Here is a 14,422-nt window from a genome sequence, read left to right as displayed (position 1 = left end):
GATTTAGCAGCACTCTGCAATTTCAAAGTGCTGGTGAGGATCTCACAGCCAGCTGGAGTGCGGAGCCTAAACACATCCATAGTACCAGAACTCTGAGATCGGGGCATGTTTTCAAAGTTCGCCTTGATGTCAGCGTTAAATTTTCTCTCTTAGCCCCGCCAATGGAAATTGGAACCCACTAGCTGACAAGGGGAATGCCCTCCAATGCCCACATGCAGAAGGGAAACCACACCCCCCACCATGCAAACTTTGGGGCACCTGATTGTCCCCCCTGCCCCAATGCAGACAAAATGCCACCCTCCAGTTAACAAGAATCGGTCCACCCTATCACACATGAAGGGCACCCCCAATGGGGCTTTGCCACCCTGGCACTGCCCAAGCATGTCCCGCCCCAACGGGGGTTGTACCTTACTGTGCGCCCCCAATGTGGTCATTACAGCTGGTTTTCATTTTCGAAAACCAGTAGTGATTCGAGCCAACGTGATGTCATACCACTGGGAGGGAAGGATGCAATGTGGGTGGATGCTATGACATCAAGCCCAGTAATTATATGATAATTCACTAAAATTTATGAAAATCAGAACAAGCATGAACCTGATTACATCAATGGCAAGGGGCAGAGAAGAACCCTAACCGAGATCTTGCCAGTGCAAATCCCATTTTTGGCCGCTCATTAGGTTTAGCAGCTATTATAGGATTTGTGATTGCGGCTAACGGGGCTGCTAGATCGTGGCCAAAAGTAGATGCAAAGTAAGTGTACTACTAAACAACATCATTGAAATGCAAGATAATTCAAAATGGTACATTTCCTGGCCTTGTAATAAATCTTGCACATTATTTTAATGATACCTATTAGTTTACAATCACTGGTTGCGATGGTTTTTGAAGATATTTGTGGATAAGGTACATGTGTTCATATTCTGGTGTTGCTATTAGATTTTAAAGTTGTTGGTTTGCATGTACAGATTAAGGTATAATATCTAGAGCTGGAAACATTTGGATATATTAAAAAGTGATATTATCAACACTCTGGCCCAGATTAACACTCTCGGGTTGGGTGTGCAAAACCAGGACATTTCTCAGTCTTGCTAACCGACACATGGAAAAAAGGCCTGGAAGGTCAGATTGTTGTTCTGCGGTTGAGGTGGGCGGCGTTGCAGGCGAGGGTGCAGACTGGAAAAGGTGTGGAGAAATCCAGAAATCCTACCTGCATGCCTTGAAACCGTGCAACAAACAAAAGGCAAAGAAATCCCTCTCCTAATCTATGCCAACCTATGTCACCATATGCCCCTACCTACTCCCTTTGTTCTGTGCCAACCTATGCCACTGTACCCAACCCACATTGATTCACATACCTTCCATGTCAACTAATGGCCTTGTACCCATCCCATGGACCCCTTACCCTCCATACCGATCTGTTTGACTGTATCCACCCCCATGGCTCCTTATGCCCCCACTCATCCCCATTTCCTTGTATAGCTCCATATGCAAAGTTAATGTTAACTTATGCTGACCAATGAAGCCCACCCACCACCCTTTGCCCTTACCCCTTCCATGTCAACTCATCTGGTATCCACTAGTACAAATATCAGGAGCCATACTGACATTAAATAAAGTTGTGTATATTAATAATATCACAATTTAAAAACTCTTCTTCATTAAAAAAGACATTCACATTTAAATTCCTTCAACTAAATGAAATTTGTTCATCAAATCTTTTACGTAAACAAATATTTCACTTAAGTATTTATCTCTTTTATGAAAATTAACATTTCATTTAAGTACTTAATCTCTAATGAAAACAAACATCCCTTTTATAACCACTTGGAGCTGTCAATCAAATTGCTCACTTAACAAGCACCACACAATGTTAGGTTGTAAAATCAGCCATTCAGCACAAATCCTATAATGGTAGTCCTCCGGTTATGTCAACAGAGTGAAATAGCCAGCACTGATGTTTTAAAACACTGTGCATTTTTTAAAATTAAAAGTGCAACATAATTAAATCCCTTGGGAACTTGACAGTTCTTTTATACCTTGACTGTTCCTTGGCAGCTAGGACCATTATTTGACAACTTGACAGATTCTTGACAGTTTTTGATAGTCCTAACAGTTCTTTGACACTTTTCAGTTTCAATGAGCTTATGCAGTTTTTGTGCACATTTATGCCTACTATTCACAACTCCAAAGGGAACCTGGCCTCTCCCAAAGGGCGCACCTTTCCTGTTCAGAGGGGCACCTTACCTCTCCAAGATGGAACCCTGTTAATCAAAACAAATCCATTACGTGCAGACCTGCTCCTACCATGTCAAATTCTCTCCCCCCCACCACCACCACCACCACACACACACACAGTAAAAATGGAAAATACCAATTTTGGGTGGCGATCTTCCAGATCTCTGCGCAGAAATTCAGGCTTCTGTCTTTGGCTCAGCGTTAGTAGTCCTAAGTCACTAGATGAGATGTGAAAATATTCCAAGGAAGGTTCTTCACCAACATTTTTAAATTCTGCCTCTGAGGAAGTATTTGATCTCCATTCGATGCTTTCTCATAGTAGTGTGGTTGAGATAGGGAACTGGGAATATGAATTCAAATCCTGCCACTATTTTCTGTAGCCACCCATAAAACCTTATAACCAGTTTTAATTGATAAAGTATATCATGTACTTATTTTCTACCTTTATTATCTTACAGGTGACTGGAATTCAGGATAAATGTAAGAATATTTTCTATCTGTGAAACATAAGTATTACGGTAGAATTGGAGTATGAAATCTTTAAAATAATTTAACAACCTGTTACTAATGCTTGTAGAGATAACAGTAATTCTGTTTACAACTCTTTAATTGATTAAAATACTAGTATTTTACTTTGCTTATATAAAGTATTAATAACTAAGTAATCAGTGCATCATCTAAGCATCCATTTTCCTTTGACATCCCTTATAGTCCTGCTCTGCCTGTTGTGCTCATTATGCAATGCTTTCATTTTTTCATGGTTCTCTTTCATGCTCTTTGATGAGCAGGGGACATGCCTCCTCCATGTCTCACTTGACATTTAGTTTCATTGTATTTAAGTAAGTGGTCCAATACCAGGATGGCAGCTGCTGTGGTGAAGTACAGTTTTGGTTTTCCATGTTAAAAAGTAGACACCCAAGTGAAACAACAACAATACCCAGCATCATTTTTTGAAATATTCTATCTTTAGGATCATGCTAGGGTTAGTTTTGATGCATTCCAAAATACGAAATACATACCACCCTTTGAGAGTTTAACACATTGATGTGCTGTGGTGCTTTTAATGCTTTTACGAACACACAGTTCTCCCCATTTACTTCAATAGAAGGCTATTCTGTGAAGTGTATGATAGCAGGGGGTTGATTAGCTGAGTTGGCTGGATGGCTGGCTTTTAACGAATAACGATATCAACAGCACCCCTTCAATTGCTATACTGGCTGAAGTTATCCACTGAGCCTGGCCCCTCCCCTGAGTTGTGGTGACCAGCAAGTTAAATCACCACCAGTCAGCTCTCAAAATAAAAAGGAGTGCAATATCTTTTTTGCTGGAGATTGTTTGATGATAGGTGGAAATACTTTTACTCTGGGATTGCACAAACCTTAAAATAAGACTACTATTCCACAGTTTGTTGTTAGAGTTCCATTAATTTGCATTTGAGGAATTACTGAGCCCTGTTACTACTTCAGGATCAAAATTGTAAAAGGATGACCATTTCTATAGCATCTTTGAAGTAGTAAAATGTGACAAGGTACTTCACAGAACCAAAGCCTGAGAAAAATGAATGGCAAACCAAAGAAGGAGATATGCTCATTTAACAAAGAGACTGCAGCTATGAATGATTCAGGAAAGAGTTTATTCAAGTGGTTGATGCAGAATGAGAAGAAGACAGATGGATAGGAAGGCATGAGTGTCAAGTGATACAGGGAAGTGGTTTGAAAATGCCTTGTCTGTGACTATTGTAGGAAAGCTTATTGAAGGGTGAGGTATAGGAACGAATGGATAGCAGAACAATTGAAGGACAGGTGGGCAAAATTAATTGAGATGAAGATGAAAATTATTGAGGATGAGGATTTGCCCAGTGCAGAAGCTGAGGGACAAAAGGATGGAGGACATCTCTAAAAACAACCAAAGTGGGCCTTGGAGACCAATAGAGAACAAGGGTTTCAAAGGAGAGCAAAAGAGATTGAACAAGGTGCAGCACTTGAGAATGAAAGTGCTGGAAGAGTAGAGAAGGAATTTGGGTGTGATTTGTGATGAGAGCCACACTGCCAACATTGTAGTTCAGGTGGTGAAATGTATAGCCAAGTGAGAAGACTTCAGTAACAGGGCAAGGTGTCAACCTGTGAGTTGAATTACAATCACTAATTTAATTATAAATGATGTCCAGCCTAATCTACAATTACAATATATCCTCAATTTGATTAAACTAAATATTCAAATGTTATAATGAGTATAAAAGGCAATTAATTTATTCATTTGTTACTTCTTCATGAGAAGCCTGAAAAGCTCTGGACTTGAAAGGGGAGTCAAAGCTGTTCTCTTCAGTAATTTAATTGATCTACTTGTTAGAATAGAAACCCCTCTCACTCATTGAGTTGGGCTCATGGCAGCTGAACTGAGCAGTACAGGAGAACGTCAGGGGAACCAATATCAACCAAAACAATGATTACAGGAGACCATGGCTAAAGATAGATCCAGCAGTAGCAGGATGGTTCAGTTGTATTACATTAATAGTTACCCATGAAATGTTAGAAGCATTAAAACCGCATCTAACTTCTGGATAATTATTGGACAGACACACACCAACCTCTCTAGGGGATGCCTTCCAGCCATCCCTGAGAATGAGACAATGGGCTGGAATTTCATCCTTGAGGCAGATAATAGGACTTTTGCCTATGTTGAGCTCAGGAGAAAGTTTCTTCAAGTATGGGATTTTCATTGGGGTGGAGTTGCTGTCTGCAGTCAGGCCAGCCAATCCGAGAAAATATTCAGAGGCAGTCACAGTGGCTGTCGGGTATGAAGACGGGTTGTTTAAAAGACCCATCTTGGTTTGTCCCATTTATAATAAAAACAGAAAGGCCTCCCAGCTTTTGCCCCTCATACCCACATCCCCTAAACATTCCCTTTGTCCCAACCATGCCACTTCATGTCCTCATCCGCCTCCATAGCTTCTCGTGTCCCCATTCCAAGTTTTGTCCCTTGAACAACTCTATGGCCTTGCATTTCCCCATGCCAAGCTGTGCCACCCCAAACAACCCGAATGATTCTCATGCCAGAGATGCCAATCTATGGTATTTCCGTGTCAATTCACCCACCATACATTGCATAGAAGCAATGAATTCTATAGTGACAGCAGAATGTAAAAACAAAGCCTTAAACAGTCATTCATTGATAACTTTCCACTTTCTTAAAAAACTAATTTTTACTGTGGCCCAAAAAACTGATAGTTATCCAGACTCTTTAAATTGCCATTAGCCGAAACTGCAAACACTTGAAACCTCTTCACCTGGTGTAAATAAACATTGTGAAATTGACAGCAGAAGTCAAAGAGCCAAAGCCATCAATCAAGCAATGATTTCCCAAGAGCTCTGGGTTTTAACAGGCTAATGGATTCTGCGCTATCAGTCAATAATACATAATGAGGTCTTTGATCGGGAATCTCGGAATCATGATCCTCCTCCATTATTTTTTAAAAGGTTCCCTAGTCGTCCCAACCTGGTGAAAATCTAGCCCAATGCAACTAGTGCCCATTGGCTGTGATGACATGTGGATTGGACTTTTAAAGGGAGGATCTCTTAAACATGTTTTTAAACATCTCACGCTGACATATTAAAAGGAAAATAATTTTAAGTAAGTGATAGGGGAGATAACATCAGATGAAACATATATATGGACCCAATTATCATTGAAAACCCTATTGGGAATATAATTCGGACTCTGGACTCTTCAATGGAAAGATGACAAGGCATATCAATTTTAATAATAGATGCAAACAAGGAGTATTTTTTTTATTCATTCATTTGATGTGGGCATCAAATGTGGGCCACGCTGGCACCTACTGCCTTGAGAAGGTGATGCTGAGCCACCTTCGTCAACCATTTTATTCTGTGTAATGAAGACACTGCCACAGTGCTGTTTGATAGGGAGTTCCAAGATTTTGATCCAGCATTAATGAACTGATTATTTATCATAAAGGTTATTTTCTTGTACTGAATTGTCTGAGTAGTGTAAGTTTATAAAATATAATTTATCGCAAGTTCTTTTTGTCCTGTGCATTAAACGTATAAAAATTGAACCAGGTTAGACATACAAGGGGCTGGTTTAGCTCAGTGGGCTAGACAGCTGATTTGTGATGCAGAACCCAGCTAGCAGCGCGGGTTCAATTCCCGTACCAGCTGAGAATTCTGAATTCTCTCTCCGTGTATTGAACAGGCGCTGGAATATGGCGACTAGGGGCTTTTCACAGTAACTTCATTGCAGTGTTAATGTAAGCCTACTTGTGGCAATAAAGGTTATTTATTTTATTTATTTATTTATACAGCTGAAGGAACTGAACTATGGGTGTCGATGAGCATTTATTTTTGATGTGTTGGAACACCGAGGAAAAGAAATACACATTAGATTTTTAAAAAGACAATGGGCGTGATTCTCCAACCCCGCAGGCAGTGGGATTCTCTGTCCCGCCAGCTGGCCAATAGGATTTCCCTTTGTGGGCAGCCCCACACCATTGGGAAATCCCAGGCGTGGGTGCGCTGCCGGCGCAACGGAGAATCCAGGCTAATGACCGGAGGTTTCGAGCTCCCACGGCGACTTTTCCTACCAGTGGGAAGGGCTGGAAAGTACGACCCAATGTAACATGGTGTCACTATGTAGCCCGCTCATTTTAAACACAGAAAGATAAAGTTAGCAGTTTATATTCAATTACATAAACTACTAAAGTGCCTTACTCCACAAGACATAATGTGCACAAAATAAGATTATTCCCAAATCATATTTCAACTTTTAAGTTAACCAGGCTTCCAAATTTTCTTTCCCTTAAGAATGGAGACTGTGCTAATTTTTTTTCAACAACAATGCATTTCTATGAATCTACCGTCCTGAGTTTAAATGTTCAGCAGCAATAACCACTGTACTTCACCACAATGTCACTTAACATTTAAAAAATTGCCTTTGTTATTCAGTGCTTACATAAGGCTGCATGCCTTGTGCTGCCAGAACTTTAGTTTTGCATGGAAATAACTTGGCTTAAGCGTTCTGTGTGTTTGTGTTTGTGTGAGTGTATCAAAATTTTCATTTTGCTATATCCACCATATTTTCTTTTCTGAATTCACCACGTGATACATTTTTGATCTCTATTTAGTAGATCCTCTTTGGTTTGTCCATTTTTATTAATTTGGTTCATTTTCTTGCAAAAGTGATTATTCTTTTTGTTTAGTTGTCAGAACAACTAGGATGTTCCAAGGAAAGGATCTTACTTTATTTGAATAGCTTTTTCTTTACTATGTGCATTTAGGTTTGAGATTCTTCTTGTTGAAATGCCGGTTTGCAGCTGGTTCAAATAATATGATATTCATTGCAGTTTTTCAGTTCTAGTTCCTCAAAAAATAAACATTCACTTAAAAAACCTTTAGAAATAGAGGGCTACAAATGTTGTTCTGACAGTTTGCTAGTACTGGCTTTCTTTAAGAGGAAATCAGCTTTCTGTGGTTTCTGATCTTTTCCTTTAGACATGAATCTGTTACATCTAAACAATCTTGAGATGCCTATCTCTGTGTAAATCCACTGCTCCTATTTATTTCAGTTTGTTGATTTGTTGATGTCCAGATTAATTCAATTTGTTATTGCTTTGGTGTTGTACGTGGTGTGGATGTGTTCTGGTGAAAATAAAGCAAGTTATTTCCTGCCTGTTTCTTTCCAGTTTTGAGTTGGCTTTGCTTTGCAATTTTACCCATCCTCAGACCTTGTGGATCCCTGTCTACCATCAAAAATCCATCTTTTATTTTGGCCTACCACTTCAGACTCTGTATTGTGTCACCCCAATTACATTTTCCAATCTCTGTTTTTTGAATCCCACTTTTAAAAAAAAATTGGACCATTTCTGTCAAAAACAAAGATGAAGAGGAGGAGACTGTATCTGCTGAGATTTCTTCTGCCATAAAATCACACCTAGTCCATGATGTCCCTGTCTTAGCCAGCCCAGACTTGCTTTCAGATGTGTCTGACATGAAACAAGATTTAATCAAGGTGACAAAACTTTTAAAAACAGACTCAACGACAGGAAGTAAAGGAAGTCCCATAGAGGTGAAAGAATTAGTGAAAGAAACTGAAGAAGAACCAGGTGAACCATTTGAAATTGTAGAGCAAGTGAAGGAAGACTTGGAAAAAGTAAGTAAGATTTTAAGAAGTGGAACATACACAGGTGAAGATCCTATACACGAAGCCATTGGTGCTAGTAGCGATGAAGAATCCCCAGAAGAAGACTGGATCATTATCAGTGATGAAGAAATTGAAGAGGTCAAGCGAGAAATACCAGCCAAGGTCTGTGAACCTCTATTTGTAGAGCACAGGATTGAGAGAGGAACCATAGAGAAAATTGAGAAAGACATGAGTGGAATGCTGAATTATTTAGGAAATGATCTAGGTACATATTTGACACAAGAAGTAGTAATACCTTCTGCAGTCTGCCAAATAGATACTGTTCAAGAAAGAATTGATGCAACGATTGTTGTCAAAGATGTTAAAAAGGGAACATATCAGGTGATTTCAGAATCTGTATGTTCACAGGGAGGAAAAGAACGTGAACTGTCACACAGAATAAAAGACCAATCAAAATTAATTTCTGGAAAGACAAAACCTGTGTTTCAGAGATTTAATGAAGAAAATAGTACAATGCATTTTAAGGATCCTGCATTTCAAGGCCTAGCTACAGATACTAGGCCAGAGGTGAGAAAAGTGCAGCAGAATATTATCACAGAATCTGATTCTGCTAAGGCAGTGAAGGAAGAAACAACATTAGTGCCCCCAACTGTTGCAGATGACATTTCACCTTTGGTGGAAGAAACTCCCATTGGTTCAATAAAAGAGAAGGTCAAAGCTCTTCAGAAGCGTGTGGAAGCAGAGGAAGGACAACGGAAACAAACCAAAGCTCCCGCAAAAGATGAGATTTTCTCAACATTGACTACACGAGTGATGAACAAAGAGGCACCTGTTTCTCCTACTGTTACAGAAAGGCTTGAAGAAACAATGTCGGTGCGTGAACTGATGAAAGCATTCCAATCAGGGCAAGATCCATCCAAGAAAATGTCACGACTCTTCCAACATGCATCCGATACTTCACAACCAGAAAAGCAAACTTTGAGTGAATTAAAGAAGCCTGAAGAATCTCATCATGTACATGAAAGAAAAGAAAGTCAACCAGATTTACTGCCCCATACAGTTGGTAAGAAAGCCAAAGCAGATGAGTTTGAAATTTCATCAGAAGAATTTCAGTCACAAATGGTCACACAGGATATGTTACACAGAAGTAACAGTGCAAAAGTTGCAGCTGCTCCAATTTCACATAGCACAGGAGAAGTAAAAACAGAAGTTGTAGCAAAGAAAAGGATACCATCAAGCAAAAATAAGCAGGCGATCACAATATCTATTGAAAGGAATAATGTGAGTTCTGCAACATCAGAGAACTATGAACCTGTCTTTACTGAAGATTTTGAAAAGCAAATTGAAATACACAGTAGCAAAATAACCGTGACAACTGATTTACAGATCAGTCCGGACAGAAAAACGTCCACTGATTTCTCTGATGTCATTAAAGAGGAGTTAGAAGATAATGATAAATATCAGCAGTTTAGGCAAACTTCAGATGCACCAGAAGCAGAACTTTACCTCGAACAAGTAGTGACCAGTCCAACTCACCATGATCTGAACATTAGTTTCCCACGAGACTATGTAAAGGACGGATTTACACCAGATATGGCATTGCAAAATGGTGCCCTTGACGACAGCTCAGAAAGCCTAAAGCATGAAGGTATTGCTGACTCCCCTAGCTTTAGCTTGGGTGATGGCACACCTCAGATTAGCTCTGAGGAAAGTTACAAACATGAAGGTCTCGCAGAGACACCTGAAACAAGCCCTGAAAGTCTGTCCCTTTCACCAAAGAAAACGGAAGAAGAAACATCAGAGAAACATGATAATGAAGACCTTGTCAAAACAGACAGTAAGGACCAGAATTTACAGAAAAGCACACCTTCTACACAGACTGTTGGTTATACTGCCGTCACAGAAAAGGAAGGTGATCCTGTTATGAAGTCATCTACCATGATTGGGGAGCTTGAGGTGAATGACATTTCACCACATGAGAAAATGCATGCGTATGAAAATATTGTCTCAACTGAAGCAGTGCCTGTTGTAAAAGCAGCAAAAGAATGTTTTGATGGCACTGATGCTGAACTAACTGCAGATTCTGGCTGCGTGGAGTATGATGAATTTCAATCCACGGAGGTGACTCAAGCCACATCTCTTTTAGACGAGGTTGATGAACAGACCACCAGCGAATCTGTCTCTGCCCTTAAAGCTGCCGATGATACCAGTGAAAAAGATGGTTTTCTACAGGAAGAAACACCATCTTTGCCCATTCTGGATGAATGTGATGTTTCATTGGGGAGTCAATTTGAAGACAAAGATGCACAATTCTCTGTTTCTCAGCCAGAAGGGAAAGCAGCTCTAGAAAAGGATCAAAAAGCAGTTTCACCAGAGTACACAGCAAGAAGTCAGGTATTAGAATTATGCCTAACTGGAGTGTCACTCGATAGTCTCAGTCCATTGACAGATGAACCCATGGTCAGTCATAAAGATTCTCTAGAGGCGAGTCCCACACAGGATGATGTTGACACAACTTCACACAAATCCCCAGATTCGCTTGAGCCAAGTCCAATAAAAGAATCGCCATGCCCAGATTCTCTTGAAAATAGCCCCACAGAACAGAAGTTGAGTGCAGCAATTTTCCTTGCACAACAGAATGAGAAGCCAGCTTCTGCCACAGTCACTGAGAAAAGAAGTGAAAGGATGGATATTCCTTTGGATGCTGCATCTGTCAGGAGTCGAGTTTTCAGAGAAGGACCCATAAACAGAGAGACAAGGAAACTCATGTCACCTGAAGGAAGTGCAGAGGAAGATAGCTTGGACCAAGTATCGCAAATGGAAAGTTCAGGAAAGAGCCCTCTATCACCTGAAACCCCAAGCTCTGAGGAGATCAGCTACGAAATCACACCCAAAACACCTGACACACACATTCTGTCAGTTGCTGAAAAGCCAATTGCAATCCCTGAAATCCAAGAGGAAATAGATGATGATGATGATTCCGCAGAGAGTGAATCAAAGAAAAGGTTTACACCCGAAGAAGAAATGTTTAAAATGGCAGCCAAAATTAAAACATTTGACGAACTAGAAGAGGATGCTAGATTAAAGCGTGAAGGCAAAAAGGAACAAAAAGAATCTGAAATATCTCCAACTCCTGCTACAACCAATGTACATGAAGCAGAGGTAATAGTCATATCTCATGCTGAACATAGAAAGAGCTCCTCATCTTCAGAAAGTGAACCAGAACTATCTCGGCTAAGTAAAGAGGCTGAATGTGGACTGATTATGGAGCCAGTTATTCGAGTTGAGCCTCCGTCTCCACTACCCCCTGGAGTTGACGGTGCTAGCCCTGAGGATGAACAGTTTCATTCTGTTGTGGGCAAAAAATATACTTTTAAGATAATAGATGATGAAAAGGAATCAAGTGCCCAAGTAGCAGAAGATGATAATGACATAGATATAACAAAAAACAGAAGCTTGGACACAGATTGCAATGCTCTAGCTGATTCACAGTCATGTGAAGCAGTGCCTAAAGTTATCATAACATGTGGAGGTAATGAAATTGATCATTTTTCTGAAGTGTCTTCTTTTACAGCTACTGGTGACTCTATTGAAGAAATAAATTCTTCAGAAGCATCCTGTTTCATGCCTGAAATACAAGTGGGTGATCTGCTGACTGAGGAAGATGTCCAACATCTTGAGCGAGCTGCAGAAAAGAGAGACGAACTGTGGGTGGATAGCAAACTTGAAGAATGTCAAGTAAAAGGCGATGACAAAAAGCAACTAAGCCAAGAAGCAGCTGTGGAAGCAGTTGATTGTGCAGAATATAAAGCAGTTTTTACAGATGAAGCTACATTGCACAACATACTCTCAAGGCAAGAAGCTGAAGAACAGCTAAGCAAAGTAATAATAACTAAAACAGAGGCTGACCTTGACTCATGGAATACAATTAGAGAAGATGATGAGGCATTTGCAGCCCGTGTTAAAGAGGAAGAACAGAAAATATTTGGCCTAATGGTTGAAAAACAGTCTCGAGGTGCAACTCCAGATACCACGCCAGTAAGAACTCCCACTGAGGATGGTACACCAACCAATGAAAAAAACCCATTCTTATTTCAAGAGGGAAAATTGTTTGAAATGACCAGAAGTGGCGCTATTGATATGAGCAAAAGGAGCTATGGAGATGAAAGTTTCCATTTTTTCCAAATCGGAGAAAATCAGGCTGCTGAAGCTTTAACTGAAGCATCCAGAATGGAGGGAACTGAAGATGAGGTGAAGTCCCCTAAAATTGATTGCACGTCTGATAGATTTGCCACCCAGTCTCAGACTGAATTTCAATACAGTTCATTACCAGATTCAGTGTCTAATATTGAATCAGCCATTCAATCCTCTACCGAATTAAATTGTACCGATGAACAAATAGCTACCAAAATTGAGCAAAAATCAAGAATTCCAATCAAAATGGGTATTTCCGCATCAACTAAATCTTCAAAAAAAGATTCTTCTGTACCTGAAGTGGCCGAAGTAAAGCCTTTCAACATTGACAATGAAGTAGATGCTGTTACCTCTCCCGAGTCAGCTATGACTCATGTCCTGTTAGACTTTTCTACAGTGACGAGGACCATTTGCTCGCAGCAGGCTGGAAAGAGTGACGATGATTCATCGGACTCATCACCTGAAGAGCAGCGTTCAGTTATTGAAATTCCTACTGCAGCTGTTCAACAAACCTCTCCGGCAGAGGCAAAATCAAAACTTCCTGTCAGACACACTGCTGTTGTAACAGCCATACCTCGAGCATCAACTGCAGCTGAAGACAAGGCTCCTTTGGCACCTCGTTCAACCTTTCCAAGTGTTCAAGAAGGAACTACAGATGATTCAGTAAAGTCAAAATCTAGAATTCCTGTTAAGGCTGTTGCACACCGATTAGACCATCACTCTTCATCTATGATGACAGAAGTGAAGAAGACTTCAGAGTCCCTCAAAATCCACGAGGTTAAATCTAGATTACCAGTGAGACAGGAACCGCGAAGCAAGTCTGAGTCTGATGCTCTCAATTCCGCAGAGTTGAAATTTAAACTTCTAAATAAAGGAAAGAGTTGTGATACTGAACCGGATGCAAAAGAGCTGATTGACCACTTTAGCACTGGATCAGAAACATCTGAAAGTGCTAAACCAAAAGTATTCCAATCCAGACTTCCAGTAAAGACAAAAGTTAGCCAAAGTTCACAAGCTGTAACTGGTTCTTCAAAAGGCAACAAGGATAAATTTTTTGAACTTTATAAACATTCCATTGAATTTTTTGAAGAGATAAGCGATGAGGCCTCAAAGTTGGTAGATCGTTTGACAGAGGAAGAACGAGAACATGAGGTGTTATCAGATGATGATAGCAGTACTGTAGATAGTTCTATTGTTGAAACTGAACATCCAAGTGAAACACATCCACCTCTTCCAGAAGATCTGTTTGACGTGAGGCCTATCTGGGATGAATCTGTTGAAACCCAGATTGAAAGAATTCCTGAAGAAAATGGCCATGATCACTTTGAAGGTACCAGCCATCTACTGGGGTTCTTTGTGCTATAGCACACCAGAATTTGTAGTTAGCTTTGCAGTTCATTCAGTTAAAGCTTTTGTGATTGTCCATGTGGTCCTGTGAGAGTCTGTGTTGTGGCTTTGAAATTTTCATGTTTTGTGATGTGCTTCTAGACTGATCTCAAGATTGGCAAGCTGAAAGGGGGGACATCAGATTTAGATCATAGAAAAACAATGGCAATTTATTAGTGATAGCTAGCATTAATAACTAGAAAATCTTTGACTATTTTGAATTTGATTTTCCCACTTTCTTTAAGAAGTATTATGGAACTGAGTAGATGGTCCAAAATCAGCAAAACTATTAATCAAGGGGCCCGATGTTAACTCCCTGTACGTGGATGAGCTTTGAGTCAGTTAAAATCGAGCCCAGAGTTAAATTTAAAATATGGAGATTTAGATTTCACGAGAGGTTTGTAAAATAAATGATTATTTAATAAAATATCTATAGATGTTGATCAGAATA

The 14,422-nt window shown here is 40.0% G+C and overlaps 1 protein-coding gene across 27 annotated transcripts in view; it reads left to right on the top strand.

Annotated features, from left to right (window-relative positions):
* The window catches only part of ank2b (ankyrin 2b, neuronal), a 1,300,297-nt gene that overhangs the window by 1,204,633 nt on the left and 81,242 nt on the right, over positions 1 to 14,422 (top strand). For 26 of the 27 annotated variants that reach the window (XM_072495860.1, XM_072495874.1, XM_072495872.1 and 23 more), the window contains 2 exons: positions 2,694 to 2,715; positions 8,129 to 13,915. In XM_072495860.1, the coding sequence (XP_072351961.1) occupies positions 2,694 to 2,715; positions 8,129 to 13,915 (5,809 nt within the window). The remainder of the gene's footprint in view (positions 1 to 2,693; positions 2,716 to 8,128; positions 13,916 to 14,422) is intronic. The other variant, XM_072495875.1, reaches the window with a different exon arrangement.

This window comes from Scyliorhinus torazame, chromosome 3 (genome assembly GCF_047496885.1).
Source record: "Scyliorhinus torazame isolate Kashiwa2021f chromosome 3, sScyTor2.1, whole genome shotgun sequence".
NCBI classification, from domain to species: Eukaryota; Metazoa; Chordata; class Chondrichthyes; order Carcharhiniformes; family Scyliorhinidae; genus Scyliorhinus; species Scyliorhinus torazame.
The sequence above is the reverse complement of the archived record's forward strand: the minus strand, read 5'-3'. Positions and strand labels throughout refer to the sequence as shown.